Raw genomic sequence first — 19,544 nt, 5'->3', positions numbered from 1 at the left:
GTGCAATCAAGGAACTGAATTTTTAATTTTATTTCATTTAAATGGGCACTTGTGACTAGTGATTACAGTATTGGACAGCATGGCTTTAAATTGTCCATCCTGACTTTTTTTTGATGAGACATCCTTAAGATTGGAAAATATATTTTTCAAACTTGGTGCTGATACTGGTCTCACTCTTTAGTGATCAGCCAAGTCTGGGGATAAGGAGAAAGATCGTATTCCCATCCCAGATCTCACTTTCCCCTGTGACAGAGGAAATTGGAGAGCGATGCCCAGGCTGGGGGCTGTGTCCTGACTGCTGACCTGTCCTCAGTGCCTGTATTGATTGACAGCCGCTGACTTTGCAGATCTTGCTTTCTTCATGCCTGCTTCTTGGAGCACAGGTGACCATCAACTCCTGACACTTGACTTGTGACTTTATTATTTTTTTAAATGCATTACTTTAATATATATATATATATTTGGTTGCACCAGGTCACAATTGTGGCAGGCAGGCTCCTTAGTTGTGGCATGAGAACTCTTAGTTGCAGTATGCATGTGGGATCTAGTTCTCTGACCAGGGATCGAACGCAGGCCCCCTGCATTGGGAGCATGGAGTCTCATCCACTGCGCCACCAAGGAAGTCCCAACCCCGTGACTCTTTGAAATGTATTCTTTGGGAGGGAGAAGCTAAGTCCAAGCAACACATCTGAACATAAGGAAGGGCGTTTGGATTTGCGGTGGGAGAGAGAAAGGTCAGACATCAAGAGGAAAGAATGCCCTAGTAATGACAGTTATGAGACCACAGAAATAGGAAACCAAGTCTAAATGTTCCTTCCTTTTTAAAAATCCAACACAGATCCCTATCTTTTGGCTAATACCTGGAGGAGAGGGATTGAAGGGACCTTGCAGATTGCACCGACAAGCTGTAGCCTGCGGGCCAGTGAGTGATCCATCCCAACAGGTCAGATCCTAGAAGCCCCCTCAAAGGCTGGCCACCGGGAGAGAGTGGGGGAGGAAGGCCTAGTACCAGGCAGCCTCTGCTCCGTAGCTCTGAGGGGGTGGGGAAGGCAAACCCTGGTCATCCCCTGGCTCTGTAGCCCTTTTGTGTAAGTGCCTGGCAAGGGTAATGTGGGGCTGTGCCTGGGAGCACAGCTGTGACTCTGCTGGGGAGGAACCAGGGCCAGGGCAGCTCTGCCCTCCCCAATCCTCCCCTGGGGCTTCTTCAGCCGTGGGGACACGCACCTCTGTTGGCCTGACCCTGCTGCAGGGGCTCCCTTTCCCCACTGACAGTGGAGATGGCCAGTTTTTTGAGCTCCTTTCTGCCCAGCTGCCTCCCCTCCCTCCTCTTCCTCCTCCAGCTGTCTTCCAGCTCTGCAGGTAAGATTTCTCTTTATTCCTGCCCTGGGGAGACCCTGAGAACAGGAAGGCTAGTTCCCTGGGCTCACCTCCTTCAACTCACCCTCAAGTTGCCATGCAAGTTACCTTTTCAATACATAGATGTGCTGACATGGTTCCCCTCAGATACCACCAGTGCCTCCCTACAGCCTTCAGAAGGAGACCTAAATCCATCATGCGACCTTAACTCAGGGCTCTCCTTGAACTTGGTCTTACCTATCTTTCCAACTTTGCTTTCTCACCTATCAAACGGGGAATATCATAATAACAGCCTCTTGGAGTTGCTGTCAGGGTTCAATTAGGTAAGGTATATATAATATGCTTAGTTGTGCCTATCCCATGGTAAATCATGATAAATGTTGGTTGAGTTGTAGTGTCTCATCATGTTTGAGAGTTCTGTCTCACACTATCAGGCACTAATAAGTTTTTACAGAGGATCCCTGCTCTCCGAAGACAGATTCCCAATCTCAGGGAGCCGCCTAACAGAGAAGGCTCAGAACATATACTCCCTCGGGAAATGGCTGCAGGTCTAATGGAGAAACTAGCTTCATCTTCTAGTAGCTCCAAGGCTGACAAGGAGATATATCCCACAGAGGAAAAAAGACTGGGAACATGTACAGGGCAGGGTCCAGGAGCTGTAGAGAGGGCTGAAGATACAGAGGAAAAGAAGAAGGAGGAAAGAAGGAAAGAAGATCCTCCACCTCTAGGGTGGAAGATCTCAGAGGAGAAGAATTTGGGACCAGGGTGTGAACAAATACAGAGGGCTGAGAAGTGATGGAGAGGTGGTGGTGGAGGAACGACCAAAGCAAGACCTCTAAGGGGAGAAGAAGGATCAAGTTGGCCAAGACTGAACAGGGAGGCCCATGGAACAGTTAAACTGCAAGATGCTGGACCACATTCCAAGGTGGGACCTAAAGGCTGGGATGACCACATGCTAGAATGTTCTGTCCAGGGAACTCACGGTATCTCTATAACCAGAGACCTTTAAGAAAAATTGAGCTTCTCCCTGGCTCTAGAATTCTATTTAAAAATCAAGTGTCTTCTTTTCCTGTTTAGAAGCAGCCCTTCCCATGAAGGGTTTGTTTGTCAAGGTTCCCTCTGATGCTCAGTTTCTTTTATTTTGTGTCTTGGATAGGACAGTTCAGAGTAATGGGACCAGGGCAGCCCATCCGGGTGCTGGTGGGGGATGAAGCGGAATTGCCCTGTCGCATATCTCCAGGAAAGAACGCTACAGGCATGGAGGTGGGATGGTACCGACCCCCCTTCTCCAGGGTGGTTCATCTCTACCGAAATGGCAAGGACCAAGATGAAGAGCAGGCACCTGAATACCGGGGCCGCACGGAGCTGCTGAAGGAGACTATTGGGGAGGGAAAGGTGACCCTCAGGATCCGGAATGTAAGGTTCTCAGATGAAGGAGGTTTCACCTGCTTCTTCCGAGATCATTCTTACCAAGAGGAGGCAGCAATAGAATTGAAAGTGGAAGGTGAGTAGTGTCTATAATAGTAGGTATTGTCTGTTGGGTGGCCAGGACCTCCCTTTGAGCCTTCAGTCATTCTCTCAATTGAGATGAGATCCTTCAACCCAAATAGCTCATTCCTGGGAATTAACTCCATAGAGATACGCACATCAGTATCTCTGGGAATTCATATGCTCACATTGTCTGTTACACCATTATTCTGTAATGATGTAAGGAAGCCGGAATCAGAGTCCGTGCCCATGAGTAGGGAAGTGACTGAGTAAACACTGTTACCCATACAGTGAATATCACGCAGCCATTTAAAAGATTGTTGTAGGGCCATTCCAGACAGCTTGGAGGCATTTTACAAGGTATTGTTGAGTGATAAAAGCAAGCTACAGAATCTAGGGAACAAAAAATTTATCCATTTATATAAAAGTGTGTATATAACATGCACATTTGTGGGTACGTACAGAGAACTTTTAAAAATTTTTAAATAGAAAAAATGAAAAATGTAGGCAGCAGAATAATCCATTTGTGGTTATTTTGTGCTACTAGAGGGGAATATTACTTATCTGAAAGATAATCAAAGTATCCAAGTGGACCTTTTCCTTTCTTGTTTTGCTTTGGATTGTCTTTTCATTTATTTGTTATAAACAAGGGCCTTATTCCTAAGGAGTCAAACTGGTCAAATCCTATTACAGTGAATTCCTCAGCTGATGTGTTTGTAGTGTTTTATTAGATGAGGAACATTATTAAACAATATATTCCTGGTAAACATAGTTGCAAGGAATTAAACAAGTAGAACTAATGTCTGAATATAATCATAGAAAGAGATGTTACCTACAGATTTTACCTCCACTGCTTTCTTTCTCCAGAATTTCATTTGTGGTATGTTTGTTTTGTTTGTTTGTTTGGTCGGGTTTTTTTGCGGTACGCGGGCCTCTCACTGTTGTGGCCTCTCCCGTTGCGGAGCACAGGCTCTGGACGCACAGGCTCAGTGGCCACGGCTCACGGGCCCAGCCGCTCCGCGGCATGTGGGATCTTCCCGGACCGGGCACGAACCCGTGTGCCCTGCATCGGCAGGCGGACTCTCAACCACTGCGCCACCAGGGAAGCCCTGTGGTACGCTTTATGTGAGGGATGACTTTGAAATTTATTTTTTTGTTTTATCCGCGAGGGGTTAAGACTCGGACAAGGAGGGGGAGATTTGAAAGTTAATTGCTATTTAACTGAGGAACAAAAATATTCTGAGGCCTGGGCCTCAGGTCATTTCCCTTCCCTCCTCCCCACCTGCTGGGCAAACATCAGACAATTGATCACTTTTTTTTGTATCTCAAGGGCCACTGTTGCAGTACTGGGACCAGAAGATGGCATTGTATGCAGGATAACAAAGCACTATTTCTAGAGACAGATCTCAGGGATGTGAAAACAGCTTTGTGTGTCACAGAATGTTCTTCATACAGCTGTTTACACTGGGGGATTTTTACCTGCAAGGAAGTCTGATAGTGAGGATCTCTCCAGTTTTCCGATTTTCCTCCTTCCTGTTCAGTAGCTTCCTGGCTCAGTAACTGCCTCCCCCAGTACATCCCCACCCACCCCAACAAGCAAACAAACAAACAAATGAACTGCCCGGGGAGAAAGTTTTCCTTTGGGTGGATTTCCACATTCCCACCCACTTCTCCTTTCTCATAATCTGCATGCCTAAGAGTCTTTTAAAAAAGAGAGTTTAATGATGGACCACCCACCTAGCGTGAGGAAGCTGAGACAAATTTAGGACTGAAATGCAGTAACTATGTGATTGCCAAGTTTCAGGTGTAATTACCTCACCTCTTTCTCTAAAGAGTTTCTAATCTCTCCTTCCAACTTTGTATTTTTCTTGTCAGTTTTGTGATTTCATTACTAGTTGTCTGTAAACCTTTCTTTAAACTCTTCATTATGAAACTTTAAAATATATACAGAAGTAGAGAGATTATTATAATGAGCCTCCAAGTTCCCATCACCTGACTGCAACAGTTATGACCCAAGGACAGGCCACCTGTTTCACTAGACCCCACTCATCACCATCCTCCCCAGATGAATTCCTCCGGCAAATCCTAGGCAGCATTATCGTGTCATTGCTAAATCCTCAAAACCGTATGTCTCAAATAGAAAAACTCAAAAACAAAACAAAACCATAACCAAAATACTATTATTACATCTTTAAAATTTAACAAAAATTCTTAACAATACTCAGTCTGTGTTCACATTTTTATGATTGTTTTATAAATATATTTTTACAGTTGGTAAACCCAAACAAGATCCACAGGCTGGCATTCGCCCTGTAGAGTTTCCCACGATCTAGATTTTGCTGATTTCATTCCCATGTTGTTTAATACAGTGTTCCGTACCTTTTATTTTCTGTAAACTTATAGATTAGGATATGAACAATCAGATTCAGGTTTGATTTATTTTGTCAAGCATATTTCATAGGTGATGCTATATACTTCATTCATATCACTTTACATCAGAAGTCTCATAATATCTCTTTTTCTCTCTTTTTGTGATCCTAACCCTTTGTTAAAATATAAAAGGTGTACAAAAAAAGGAACTAAAATATGTAATTGTTAAACCATGTTGCTCCAGGTAACTTCCAATGAGAACTTTGAAAGTAGAGCTGGCTGTGTTTTCTCCTGGGGAACACAGTAACAGACAAGAGCCTGAAACCGCAGCTTGAAGGATGGTATTTATACCTAAGAAACCAGTTTGATGTTGTTTGCTGTGACTTAATGCCTACCCTGATGGCAGTATCTTTATCTAGCCCCCTAACGCAGAGAACAAGACGTCAAGGGCCGGCCCTGAACATTGAGATTATACACGGAAAGCTTTGGGGCACTGAGCCGACTCGAGAATGGGCAATAGATGGCGCCAGAGAGCCAAAGGTCATCCCCTGTCTCTTTATCTTTCCTACTCCATGTCCGCTCAGTTACCAAATCCGGCGGATCTTACTTTCTCAAAAGCTCCAGAAGAAAGGTTCTTAACTTTTCTTTGCGTCATGCACCCTTTTGTCGGACCGGTAAAGTCGATGAACCCCTTCTCAGAAGGATATTTGAAATGCATAAAACATACTTGTACTGAAATACAGTTATCAAAATATTAAAGTAAGATATGGGGTGGCCCTAATAATAGTGTCATTTCAAAAGGAACATAAGTGATATTTTGAGATTTCTGTACCGTGATATGAAAATATTTGTGATTTTTAGGGATGACAAGGTCTCAGGTTTTGTTCATATTGTTGTGGAGTGTTGCCTACAAACATAATTGAAAGAAACACTAAATTTCAGCTTAAAGTTTACTGAAAATACGTATTTTTTTTCCTATTTAAGTTCACCTTGACTTCCTACACCGCCACCACTGTCCTAGGCTCATGTGTTTTACTTTCACCATTACCATGGCCTCTTAATTGACTGCCTTCGATCCCCTCCTCTAGTCCTGCAGTCAGTAAATCAGATCTTGTCACTCCTCAGCATGAAATGCTTCAGTGTACCCCATGACCTTGAGGATCAGCTCTAAGTCCCTTTAGTGGTGCTCAGAACTCTCCAAGACTGGCCCAGTACACAGCCTCGACTCCTGTCATTCTAAACCACCGGCCCTTCCCAGAAATAACCCCTTACTTTTCCTTTAAACCTAAGCTTAGGTGTTAGTTCTGAGTCATCTTCTTTGATCCTGACTCATGGAGCCGTGGGCACTGTGCTGGGTGTTGATGACACAGTGCTGGGCCCCCCGGTTCTGCCTTTCAGATCCCTTCTATTGGATCAACCCTGGAGTGCTGGCGCTCATCGCGGTTCTGCCTGTGCTCCTCCTGCAGATCACTGTGGGCCTTGCCTTCCTCTGCCTGCAGCGCAGACTCAGAGGTACAGGCTGGAGGGTGGCTGGCTGGGGACCCTTCCCTGAAGTGCCTGGTCTCTTGGAGCTTGGTTAGCTAACGTTTATTTTTGAGGGACTTCTGGGTTCAGAACTCCATAATGACAAATTTTACATCCTACCAAATGTAAATATCATTTAGATAATAGGGCCTTTCATTTCCCTATGAGGTAGGGCTGATATATAATAGCCCCATTTTAGAGAGGAAGCAACTGAGGCCTGGAGTGGTTCAGAGATTTACTCAAGCTGGCACAGCTTATAAGTGGCAGAGCTCAGGCCTAAACCCCTATCTTCTGGCCCCTGAAACATACACAGCAGCTCATGCAACTGGGGGAGTGTGAGCTTCAGAATCAGGCAAGTCTGTGCTACTAGGTTTAAATAAAGATACTGTAAGTAAAAGTCCCTACCACATAGTAGGTGTTGTTTCCTCCTTTTCCATCCAACACTGAGGACATGGGTTCAACCGTCTGAAGCTCCTCTCTTGTGCCCAAGAGCTTTCATTTTGAGACTTCTCCCCGCCACCAAGCGTTCTCAAAGCCAAAGCCCGCAGGGCCTCCAATTCTCCTCCCCCTCCCATTCTTAAGAGGATAAAGCAGCAAGGAGGGCTTGGAGTATATGAGGGGGGATATTGGTGGGATCTTCTCTTCCCTTGACCTCATCCCAGTTACTCAGTTACCTCTTCTCCCACATGAGAAAGGTCTTCAGCCCACATGGCTGAGCAGAAAGAACCTGATCAGTGGAGTTGGCCAGCCTGGGTTTAGATCCAGTTCAGACAATGACGAACTCTCCAAGCCTCAGTTGCCTAGTCTGAGTCAAGTAGCGATAACACCCTCCCTCCTACAAGTTATGGGAGGGTTAAAGGGGATAATGTTATGTAAAGCATCTAGTACAGAGCCGGTCACGAAGCATCTGCTCAACTAAAAACTTAGTTCCTTCCTTCCTCATTCAGATGCGAAGTAGCTTTAGATTTCCTAAGTGACAACCCAGCGGGGTGGAGTGACATTGTGAACTGAGAACCAGCAAGAAAAGGAGCAGAGAGCAGTGGGGGCGGTCATAAAACCTTAGATTTGTTGGGGGCATTGGTGAACATCGCTGTCTACTGAGCTTCTCCACTTTGTTTAACCCGATATTTAAACCAGGCAATAGCCAGGGAATGAGCCTGAACTCCTGCTTTCAAATCTGGTGCTCTTCTCACTCTAAGGGTGTTCATGGGCTACTGAGAAACAACCTGCACAAAGGCCCAAGGCAATGGGTGTGGAGGGGCCCCATCTAGTGCCTGAGCTGGAACTAAAAATGTCGCCTTTTTCTATTTTAGGAAAACTTCCAGCAGAGATGGGTGAGTTCCAGGCACCTTCCCTCCCCATGCCTCCCTCCAGGTCTTCTGGTGTAACTGAAATGGTCATTTTCTCAGAACATCTCTGCCTCTGTCCCAATACCCTGTGCTCCCTTCAGGCAGGAACTTCACTATTAAAACTCCTATAACCAGTCATAGAGTCTTATTCCTCTTCCCTGCCTTCAGCCAGAGTAGAAGTAAAATCCTACAGCTTCCTTTCCTCCATCGTGCATCACTTACAATTTAAAGTGACTAAATAACAAAGGCTCAGAGGAGAAAAGATTGTTTTGAGTGCCATACTAATAATCCCTTTGCATTTGTTCTTTCAGAGAATCTCCACCGGACTTTTGGTAAGTCCTGGGGTACCCAGCCCCCCAGGTCAGCTTGGTGCTTCACTTGGCTCCTGTTACCTGGGGACGTAAGGACCCCTGGCTTCTGGTTGGTTTCCTCCCTCTCTTGTTCTTTCTTTGAATGTCATCATCTGCACCTAGGATGGGTTAGATAATAGCAAACACTTACATTACGCTTTCATGTACCTGGCACTGTAACAGCTTCCCAAATGTTAACGTTCTAGGAGTTACAAGTACTTTATGTACATTACTTCTTTTTTTAGGAATTACAAAAGGGAGGTAAACAGATCCTTTGCACATCAACTTGATGTCTAGTTGGGGAGGTGATACATATACATAAATTACTGGAGAACAAAGTACATATACATCATCGACAACTCACAGAGGAATGAGTTTTCACAGTACAGAATGAGTAACTACATGTGACTCCTCAGGGAAGGCGACTTGGGGGAAGAGTGAAGACATCAAACCCCACTAGAATGTTGGCCTGGACTTCCTGGTGGTCCACTGGTTAAGACTCTGCACTTCCACTGCACGGGGTGAGGGTTCAATCCCTGGTGGGAGAACTAAGATCCTGAATGCCATGCAGCAAAAAAAAAAAAAAAAAAAAAAAAAAAGAATGTTGGCCCTAGGACATGGTCTCTGTCCTTTTTGTTCACTGCAGGTTGTCCAGTGCCTAACGACAATGCCTACAATAGAAGGGCACCCAAATACTTGTTGAATGGATGTTGCAGAAATTATAAGATGGTCCCTGCTCTGAGCAGCCTTCCTGAACAGCCTCTCCTCCTGAGGCTGGAGGTGCCCCTGGCTCCACGCTAGCATTTAATCAGTGTGCAGGAAAAACAACACACATAGTCTGCAACTCAAAGGGAAGGAACAGGATCTTTGTTTTACAGGATTCAAAAAAACAAAGATCTTAACTTTTTGTACTCTTTGGCAATCTGGTTAAGCCTCATGGACCCCTCCCTTCCCAGAATGTTTTGAACTGTACACATAAAATATAACACACAGGATTACAAAGAAAACCATTGTTTTGAAATAGTTTTTGAAATATAAACCAATTTGTGATAAAGTAACAAATGTACATTAAATAATATACACTAAATACAAAATATACATTAAATAATAAAATGTAGCAGCAGGTCTAATAATTCGGTGATTTCAAAATATTGATAAAAAATATATATATAAAAAATATATATTGATAAACAGTATTCTGAGATTTCTGCAACAACTCTGAAGGGAATGTGGCTTCCATTGGTGATGAAGTCACAGGTACTGCCGATAACTGGTTTGTTAGCTACATTTTTAGTGTAAGAAAATGCTAAATTCAGTTTGAAGTTAGTGAAAATAAAAATGGAATGCTTTTCTCATCCAAATTCATGAACTCCCTGGACTCTATCCACAAACTATTTTGGAACCCAGGTTAAGAACCTACCCCCTCCACCACCCAAAATAAATCCAATAATAAATGGAGAGGGGTGGGTGGGACACAAGGGGGAACACATGTTAATCCTGTTTGTTCTGTGGCAAACGATTCAGATCCCCACTTCCTGAGGGTGCCCTGCTGGAAGATAACCCTGTTTGTAATCGTGCCATTTCTCGGACCCCTGGTGGCCTTGATCATCTGCTACAACTGGCTACACGGACGACTAGCAGGTGCAGTGCTGGGGCAGCAAACAGGACCACTGGGCAGCAGGGGATCAAGCCAGCCCTGAGTGAGAAACATAAAGAGGGTGGATGGAACCAGGGCTCAAGATTCAGAGCTGGAATTTCCTTCCTGCTCTGTCCACATGGCCAACTCCAGGCTCCTCAGAGAATCCATAAAGAGAGCCACTTACTGAGATCTGTGGGGTCCCTTAGTGGAAAGGGGGGGGGGAACTATGAATTCCACAGGGAGGATGTGGGAGGAGTTAGTCATCTTCCACTCATTACCTATTTCTCTTTGTTTTCAGGGCAGTTTCTTGAGGAGCTAAGTAAGTTTTCTTCTCTTTCTTATAAGCTGAGAGCAAAAAAAAAAAAAAACAAGGAAAGCAGCAAGGGGAAGAGGGGGCTATTTAGGGATCAAAATCCCAAAGGAAAGGAAGGGCTGTTGAGCCCGGCTGGAGGGAGGATTCCTCCTCCACCTTCGTGCTCCAAAGCAAGAATCCCACTCCAGCTGGCCTCCTTTCTCAATTGTTCCCTACAGCAGCTGCCCTGGGCCTCCCCTCCAAGGCCAGATGACTCCACAGGGCTTTCTTCTCCCTGGTGTGACAGTTTCATGACAGAAACTGTTGACAGCTTTTTCAAGTCATTTTCTCCTCCTTCTAGGAAACCCCTTCTGAATGATGTCGCATCTTGGCAGGATGGAGAAGAGCCTGGTTGGCCCAAAGACTGGTCCTCGGGGATGTCACATCCATCAAGTTGCACACCCACTGGCCTCTCTGCTGTGGGGACATTCCAATCTGCACTTGCAGGAACGCTCTGAATTCCAAATAGGATCAACTTCTCTTCTGTCATCTACTTTGTCTCTCCCTTTCCCCAGCTCCTTCCTTCCTCTCCCCCTTTATGCTGCCCACATATTTCTACTCCTTGGTCTATCTTCCATTTGGAAGCCCTCTCTGGTTACAGCCAGGCAGCTGCTCTTCTCTCCATCAGAGGGCACCTGTGCTGCAGAGTAACACAGACAAGAGGGTCTCTGCCATGAACTGGAGACCAGGAACCTCCTCACTGCAAATTATAGCACACCAACTTTGCAAATGGTGGTCATTTCTTCCAAGATCTCAGCCCTGCTGGGAAGGAGCAGGAAAAGTCCAAAACATCCAAGACAGCGCCAAGTGACCTGCAGAGTGAGGACATGGGGAGCCCTAACCAAAAACAGGAGATGGGGAGAAACCCGCAAAACACTGGCCAGAGCTCCATCTTGCCCCAGGCAGCCTACCGAGGCGCCAGGGGAGCAAGGGGTGAGAACTGGGCCACACACCTGCTTTGAAACGCCTCCCTTCTACATCTGGCCCAGATGGGTCCCTCACACTCTCTCCCCCACTTATCTTTTTTCTCCCATCTTCATATCTATTGGAGTGTCCACTGTTGTCTTCAACGACTACTACTTGATGGTCTGTCAGACACAAAGAAACAAGCTGGGTGCTAATTAATAATACTACAAGTTTCCATGTGCCACCTCTTGTCCCTTTTCCTTTCTGTATTTCCTTCATTATTCTTTCACCTCTCTCTTCCTCTACCCCAGTCTCCTTACCCTGGAGATTAGCCCTCAGGAAAACCAAACAGAGAAAGACCTTGGGTGGAAAGGCCATTTATTTACATTCCAAGACCTTCACTGCCTTATCTGCTTTCTTTCCTCTGCTGCCTTCTCCCCTCCCTTCCTTCCCGCTCCTGAGGGTATGGATCCAGGAGAAAGATCCATCTCCTCCCCTGCCACAGTGGGCGCATCGGGAAAGAAGCCAAGCGACTGACCCAGGATCGCCCAGCATTTATGGGGACTGCCCAGGCAGAGCCCCTTGCCCCTGTAGCCCCCCCAGTGGCCCAGAAGGTCCTCTTTCTCCCCAAAGCAGACGTCGCAGATGGGGCAACAGTAGAGCTTCTGTTTCCAGTGAGTCTGCTGGTGCCTGACCAGCCCAGAGAATAAAGCGAAGGACTTGCCACAGTGGAAGCAGCAGTTGGACTGCTCTGTGAAGTGGGCCTTCTGGTGGCTGGAGAGACAGCTTTTCTTGCTAAAAGTCAAGGGACAATGAGGGCAAGAGAAGACCTTGAGTCTTGAAGGCTTTCCTGGGTGAGAGCTGGACTTGGTATCCAGGCAGGCGGTTCTCGTGTTGGCTGCCTGGGTCCTGGTCACAGGCTCTGCAGTTGTAACGACTGGGCGCTGAGCCTTCCCAGTGACTACCTGGTTCTTGGTTGCAGGTGCCGGGCTCCTGTCTATAGATGGCTGGGTCTGAGCCTCGGGACCGGTGGTTTTAAATGAGGGTCCTTGGGTCCCGGCCACTGGTTCATTGTTTGCAGTTGCCAGCCCCTGGAATCCAGCTGTGTTGTCTGGAATCTTCAGGATATGCTTCTGGTTTCCAGCCCCCAGCTCTTGGCCTTGGTGTATCTTCTGGTGGCGTTTGAGCTCAGACTGGTCCCGAAAGCACTTCCCACAGAAGGGACACGAGTGGGGCCGGTAACCCAGATGGACACGGCGGTGACGGCTCAGTCCAGAAGCATCACAGTAGGTCTTGTCACAGAGTGAGCAGCAGAAGGGCCTCTCCCCAAGGTGCTTGCGCCGGTGGTAGCTGAGGTCCTTGGGGTTCAGGAAGGACTTCCCGCACTGGCTGCAGCTGTGAACAAACTGGTGGTTGTAGAGGCTGGAGCGCTTGCTGAAGCATCTGCCACAAGTATGGCAGGTAAAGGGTGGCCCAGCCCAGGATGCTGGGAACACTGGTGTCCTGTCCAGGGACCCAGCTGGAGCAGAGGATGGGCCTGCTCTTCTGCAAGCAAGGGAGACCTTCTTGTCATCGCTATTTCCCTCATCTCCCAAACTCTGACTCTGTTCTTGAAGTTCCTCTCTCTTGCCTCCTGTAGGGAATGAGGAAGAATAGCAAGATTCACCATGACAACCCCAACACAAGCTCTCAGTCCAAGCTACTTCCCCTCTTTCTGCCTTCCCTCTCCCACCTGATATTCACGCTCACTCTTAGACCTCAGAGACCAGAGATAAGAATAAACTTTGGGGTTTTCCAATTAAAAGCAAATAAAAATTTAATTGGAATCTTCCAAAAATAACAGAGATCAAAATTTTAACCACATTTCTTTTTTTTTTTTTTTTTTTTTAACCACATTTCTTGAAATCCATTTCTTTTCATTTTTTTTTTTAAATTGAAGTATAGTTGATTTACCATGTGTGTTAATTCCTCTCATTTTCAATTTTGTTCATACTCCCAGACACCCCAGATACCTACAGGTGACCTCATAATATATCATGCAAATTGGGACACTTGAATGACGGGAGGTGCTATTAACAATCAAGCTAGGATGAGAAGCATAAACCAGGACTGTCCTGGCAAACCAGGAGTGTGGTCAGCTCAGACTTAAATTTCTCTCAAGTCCTTATTCTACTTTTAAGAACAAGTCTCCCCTGCTCCAACTCAGCATCAAGCTCATCTCCCTTCCCTTTCTTTTCTTTTGGAAAGGACTCTAAAAAAAAAAAATTATTTACTTATTTATTTTGGCTGCGCCAGATCTTAGTTGCAGCATATGGGATCTTTTAGTTGTGGCACACGTGTGGGATCTAGCTCCCCACCCAGGGATCAAACCCGGGCCCCCTGCATTGGGAGCATGGAGTCTTACCCACTGGACCACCAGGGAAGTCCCGGAAAGGACTTTTTTTTTTTTTTTTTTTTTTTTTTTTGCGGTACGCGGGCCTCTCACTGTTGTGGCCTCTCCCGCTGCGAAGCACAGGCTCCGGACGCGCAGGCTCGGCGGCCATGGCTCACGGGCCCAGCCGCTCCGCAGCATGTGGGATCTTCCCGGACCGGGGCACGAACCCGTGTCCCCTGCATTGGCAGGCGGACTCCCAACCACTGCGCCACCAGGGAAGCCCCGGAAAGGACTTTTTAATCAAGGTGGTATCACTGACATAAGCAACTGACATGGAATCTCTCCATCTCTAGAAACTGAAGATATTCATTTGTCCTGAATGCTTTAGATACTCATCTTCTTGAAGCCAGGGGACTTGAGCAGATGATGTCAAGGTTTCTTCCAGCTCCACGTCTGACCAGGCAGGAAGGATGCAGGCTCGGGATGGGTATGCAGACCCCGATCCTCTTAGTCATTTCCATCCTCCCAAGGCATGTCCTGGGTCCTTTTCACCCTCCTCTCTCCTTTGCAATTCTTACCTGAATGAAGGCCTTCTCCGTTTGGGGGACGGAGACCTGCTCTCCACTGTTTCTCTTCTTGTTCAAACTTGGCGATCAGGTCTGGATTAGACAGAAAGATTCTGACTGGGGAGTGGGAAGGAGAGGAAGAGTTGGAGTCCCAGGCTCGGGCCCCTTCACACCTGATGGGGATAACAGGCTACCTTCTTCCTTATCTTTGGTTTAAAAGCTATAATCTGGGACACTTAGGTGCAGGGAGGAGACACACAAAAGGCCAGCTCTTAACAAAGTGCCTGGTATGTAATAGGAGTGACTCAGTAAATACTAGTTGGATGAATAGGCAGATTTGCATACTTTTGAGAACATTATCATCATGTCACAAGCCTTATCTTTGCCTTCATGCAAGCTTTCATTTCTTCTTTCACCCTGAGCCTAGTAACCCAGATCTTGCATACCTGGAACGTATAGAACCAAGGATCAGTGAAGCTAATTGTGAGCTGATCTACCTGCCCAGGGAAACAAGATGTCCCAGAGGCCTGGGACAGAGGGCTTGTGAGGAACCCCAGCCTCTTACCCACAGACATCAGGTTTCTGAAGGTCTCTGACATAACGTCCTGGTAGAGGACCCTCTGACTGGCATCTAGACATTCCCACTCTTCCTGGTTGAAATTCACTGCCACATCCTCAGAGGTGACTGGCTTCTGGAAGAACAGGAGAGATTCAGAGAGTCTGTATATAGACAGACAGACATCCAGTCTCAAGATTCAGACAACTAAGAGAAAAAGAAAAACATGGAAGGAAGGGAGAAATAGGAAAAGACAAGTACAAAGCCAGCAACTTTAATGTACAGACAGGAAAGGAAGGATGGAGAGGAGGGAAGAACAATGTGGGGGGAGAAAGGAGGGGTATATACTGAATATAAGTAGGAAGAACGCAAAGGAAAAAGGCTGCCACTCTGATGAATTTCAGCAAGGACTCCTTGAAGGATGCCAGGGTGGTGTGGAGTCTGAAAAAAAGTCCTTGAAACCCCTTCTCCTGAGTGCTGTTTATCTTGGAACACTCTTGAGATTCCATTTGTTCTGTAGACAGGATAATGGATGAAAGAGCTCCTGGAGTCCAGGACCCAGCCCCTCCCTCTGTCTCTCGCTTGGTCTCCTCACCTTCACCCATGCCTTCCACCAGCATTCTCCCTTCACGGCTTCCTGCAGGGCCTCCTCATCCACCTGAGGGAGCAGCTTCTGTACAGGTTCAATTGGCTTCAGCAGGTCAAACACCACCTCTTCCCTGATGTCTCTTTCTAGCTTTATCCACTCCTGGTCTGGCCCCCAAGGCTGACTGGGCTCCTTCCTGGGGCTATCTACCTCCCAGTGACTGAGCAGATGGAGAGACTTTGAAAAGGCCCCAGGGTTTGATGTGGCCTCCAGTGGCAAAGGTATCTGCTCCAGGGGGCTGTCTTCCTTTTTTGTCCTGCTGTCCAAATTCTCCTCTTTCACAGCTGAGAACATCTTTGATTCTCTCCAAGCCTAGGCCACAGAGTTCAGGAACCTGGTCACCCTCGGCTCAGCAGCCGCTGTTCAGTAATGCCAGCTTGGGGCTCGGAAGGCGTCGTCTGCCTTCTGCTTCACCCTGTTTCTAGCCGCTGGCTGGTGCCCACCTCTAGGAACCTGAGGTCAGAGAGAAATCATATCAGCAAGAGGGGGAGTGAGTGAGGAACAGCAGTTTCCTAATTTGGTCAGGGAACACCAAGAGTTACTGAACTCCTGCTTTGTACCTAAAACCCCTCAGCACTGCCCCATGAGGTAACAATTAATGACCCCATTTTAAGGAACCTAAAGTAGAGATGCTAAGTAATGTGCTCAAGGATACTCCCGGTCCACAGCAGAGTTTGTGTTCAAAGCCTTGACTCTACCACTGAGGACATGATTTCCACTGTCCCAAAGCCCTCTCTAGAGCAACATTACGGTATTCTGGAAAGAAAGCATGTGCCTGAGGTAACCAGCCCTGGATCTGTCACAAACCACCTTGTACAAGTTTCTTCATTCTGATCTGGTTTTATTGAAAAGTAAGATTAAAGGAGACTCTCTAAGATCCCATCCAGGACCCAAAAATATACGATTCTGTGGATTTTTAATACATACAGATACTTGTAAAGAATGATAATGGAGGGACTTCCCTGGTGGTCCAGTGGTTAAGAGTCTTAGCTCTCACTGCAGGGGGCATAAGTTTGATCCCTGGTCCAGGAACTAAGATCCCACATGCCTTGAGGCATGGCCAAAAAAAAAAAAAGAATGATAATGGTAACAACCCAACAGTAAATGCTTCTGCAGGGCTCCCAAGGAGCCCGGCGCTGGGCTGCCTGCCCAGCCCAGGAAGTTCCTGCTCTGCCCACACGTGGCTGAACTCCCACCTCCTCCTACTGACAGCCACTCACCCCGCTTCTCCTCCCTCCAGATGGAATGAAAAGAATGAAGACATAAAAACCTGTTGACTTTCTTCCTTTCACTTCTTTAAAGGTGGTAGAATTGAAAATGCCAGCAAGGAAAAGGGCATTCAACAATGGAGTTAGTGGGATAGCTAAAAAGAAAGCTGACAGGAAAGGTGCATTCCTGGGAGGTGAAGTTGAGTCCCTCCTTCCCTCCCTCCCTTCCTTTCTTTCAAGACCATCCACAATCATTGCGTGAGAGGGGCAGGTCTGGATTATTCTCCTACTCTCCAGCCAAACACAATGAAAGTAACACTGCAAAACAGTCTCAGTAATAGTATCCTCAAGGTCCTGGCATTCCCGTTCTCCCGCAGGAAAGACCCACCCCTGTCAGTCATTCTCAAAAAGCATTTGCTGCAGGTGGTAGCCTGAGGCCCTCAGTCCAGATTCTAAGCTGGTTCTCTGGTTTGGGAAGGGAGCATGACTATGGAGACTGACATTTCTGGTAGCTGCTGCCTGCCTCTGGCACTTTTATCTCGATAGTACTTTCTACATCCACACGCCCCAGAGCTCAAGCCGGCTGGGCCGCGATGGAAAGAGGCTGGATATAACTCAACAGACTTTCAGCGCAGACCGGTTTATCTGTTCCCGGCCCGTCCCTGCCCTTCCAGAATGTAAATCCCTCCAGGGAATGTGTCGCCATTTTCCAGTTCTCTGAGTCCACCCAATCTCTCTCTAACCCCAAACCCGTCCATGGTTTCCCACAGCAATTCTGAGAACTACCGAAATCCCCACCACACCTGCCAGGCTTCGTGGGGTCCGCCCTCGCCTCCCCCCACCGTGGTGTTCCAGCCACTATTGTTTTCTGCCTTTCGGCCAAGCAAAAAGACCCTCGGGCATTAGCCCTTCTCACCCGGTCTTGGTCTTCGGGTCTCTGCTCTGTCCTCAAGGACCCTTTGCAGCTCCTGCCCAGCTCTGCCGGACCAGATCGCGAGCCCACAGGGCGTACCTCCCGTCACTGCGCGCCCAGCCCCACACTCCGGTCTCGGGGCCTCCCGCGGGCAGGGACGGAGAGTTTCGCTCACCACTGCGTGGCACGCTCGTTAATACCCACTGGTTGGGGTTTCTGTGCGCTGAACTGGTCCCGTTGACTGGGACGGCACTGCCCGGTGTCTGTCTGCCCCGAAACTTCGTTGCTGGGATCCCGACTTTTTCAGCACGTGCCAGGAGCCCGTCCTCTTCGCCGAGTCCCCCACGCGGCCGGAGTGGTCGGCGCCCTGGGCCATACCCTAACCCCAGGTTTCCCCATGGGCCCCAGGGGTTGGAAGCTCCCCCAAGATGCGGGGCGCGATGCTCCCCTCGCCCGCCGAGGTCAGGGGCGGAAGGTTGCGGGACAAAGACCCTTCACTAACTTCCACCACCGCGAGCTCAACTACCCTCTGTCCTACTCACCCGCCGCTGCCGAGGACCGGGACTTTGGGACGTAGGGTTTCCGAGGGGCCAGCGGCGAGCCCGCTCCACTCCAGCGCACGTTTACCGGCTGCCCAAGACCCCGTCCCGGCCCCACCAGTGCCTGGCACCGGCCTCGCTCTCCTCGCCGGTTTCTGCAAGGCCACCGTGCACCCTGCCGGGTTAAGCTTGTGGGCCCGCCAAGGTCAAGAGTTCACAGTCTAGGAAGCTTAAAAGGAAGAGGACTCGCCCCGCCTCACTAGCCCATTCCTCCTACCAATTGCAGCCGCTGGTCCCACCTAGCGCTCGGATCTCATTCCCAGTCTTAATTTAGTCTTGGGGGGTAAAAAGGATTAAATTACCTCTGATTAAAACACATAAGCACCAACCACCATCACCTAGAGCCCAAAGGAGAAAAATGAGACCTTTACGCGCTCCCAGAAAGAGACTTGGAGGCACAAAGCACCTTATAAAAGCAAAGCAGGGGTTTCTGGTGGCGCAGTGGTTGAGAGTCCGCCTGCCGATGCAGGGGTCGCGGGTTCGTGCCCCGGTCCGGGAAGATCCCAAGTGCCGCGGAGCGGCTGGGCCCGTGAGCCATGGCCGCTGAGCCTGCGCGTCCGGAGCCTCAGCTCCACAACGGGAGAGGCCACAACGGTGAGAGACCCGCGTACCGCAAAAAAAAAAAAGCAAAGTCAGGACTGCACTGGTGGCACAGTGGTTAAGAATCCGCCTGCCAATGCAGGGCACAGGGGTTCGAGCTGTGGTCCAGGAAGATCCCACATGCCACGGAACAACTAAGCCCGGGGGCCACGACTACTGAGCCTGTGCTCTAGAGCCTGCGAGCCACAACTATTGAGCCTGTGCTCTAGAGCCCACAAGCCACGGAACCACTAAGCTCGGGGGCCACGACTACTGAGCCTGTGCTCTAGAGCCTGCGAGCCACAACTATTGAGCCTGTGCTCTAGAGCCCACAAGCCACAACTACTGAGCCCGTGAGCCACAGCTACTGAGCCTGTGCGCCACAACTATTGAAGCCCACGCGCCTAGAGCCCGTGCTCTGCAACAAGAGAAGGCACCACAAGGAAGAGAAGCCCCTGCTTGCTGCAACTAGAGAAAGCTTATAAGCAGCAAGGAAGACCCAATGCAGCCATAAATAAATAAAATAAAATAAATTAATTTAAAAAAGAGGGAAAGAAAGAAAAGTGAAGGCAAACCACCGTGACTTAAATGGTGACAGCAGACAGAGGTAGGGGACCAGAGAGGATATGTTCAGGTCAAGTTCTACTTACCTTGGCCACTTACCCAAACCCAATTTGACCTTTATCAGTAATGCCTTTTTTTTTTTTAAATCAGCTCAACGGAAATCACATTTATTTCCTTTCCACTTAATTAGCATTTACCATATACC

The 19,544-nt window shown here is 48.0% G+C and overlaps 2 protein-coding genes across 2 annotated transcripts; one reads left to right on the top strand and one right to left on the bottom strand.

Moving 5' to 3' along the window:
- The first annotated feature begins 1,277 nt into the window (after positions 1-1,277).
- MOG (myelin oligodendrocyte glycoprotein) lies at positions 1,278-10,743 on the top strand. Its single transcript, XM_065884719.1, has 7 exons — positions 1,278-1,359; positions 2,513-2,860; positions 6,613-6,726; positions 8,052-8,072; positions 8,399-8,419; positions 10,375-10,395; positions 10,730-10,743. Exons 1-7 carry the CDS (start codon positions 1,278-1,280, stop codon positions 10,741-10,743), a joined length of 621 nt encoding a protein of 206 aa, XP_065740791.1.
- Positions 10,744-11,732: 989 nt separating this feature from the next.
- ZFP57 (ZFP57 zinc finger protein) lies at positions 11,733-15,770 on the bottom strand. Its single transcript, XM_065884714.1, has 4 exons — positions 15,432-15,770; positions 14,840-14,966; positions 14,287-14,367; positions 11,733-12,967 (listed from the first exon to the last, which is right to left on the bottom strand). Exons 1-4 carry the CDS (start codon positions 15,768-15,770, stop codon positions 11,733-11,735), a joined length of 1,782 nt encoding a protein of 593 aa, XP_065740786.1.
- Positions 15,771-19,544: the final 3,774 nt, after the last annotated feature.

This window comes from Phocoena phocoena, chromosome 10 (genome assembly GCF_963924675.1).
Source record: "Phocoena phocoena chromosome 10, mPhoPho1.1, whole genome shotgun sequence".
In the NCBI taxonomy this organism is placed as follows: Eukaryota; Metazoa; Chordata; class Mammalia; order Artiodactyla; family Phocoenidae; genus Phocoena; species Phocoena phocoena.
This window is presented reverse-complemented; position numbering and strand designations above follow the sequence as displayed.

Coding starts and splice junctions, on each gene's coding strand:
- MOG (XM_065884719.1), top strand. CDS start 1,278: ATGGCCAGTTTTTTGAGCTCCTTTCTGCCCAGCTGCCTCCCCTCCCTC. Junction 2,861..6,612: donor AATAGAATTGAAAGTGGAAG/GTGAGTAGTGTC, acceptor TCTGCCTTTCAG/ATCCCTTCTATTGGATCAAC. Junction 8,420..10,374: donor GAATCTCCACCGGACTTTTG/GTAAGTCCTGGG, acceptor CTTTGTTTTCAG/GGCAGTTTCTTGAGGAGCTA.
- ZFP57 (XM_065884714.1), bottom strand. CDS start 15,770: ATGTTCTCAGCTGTGAAAGAGGAGAATTTGGACAGCAGGACAAAAAAG. Junction 14,967..15,431: donor AATGCTGGTGGAAGGCATGG/GTGAAGGTGAGG, acceptor CTGTTCTTCCAG/AAGCCAGTCACCTCTGAGGA. Junction 14,368..14,839: donor CAGAAACCTGATGTCTGTGG/GTAAGAGGCTGG, acceptor TGTCTAATCCAG/ACCTGATCGCCAAGTTTGAA.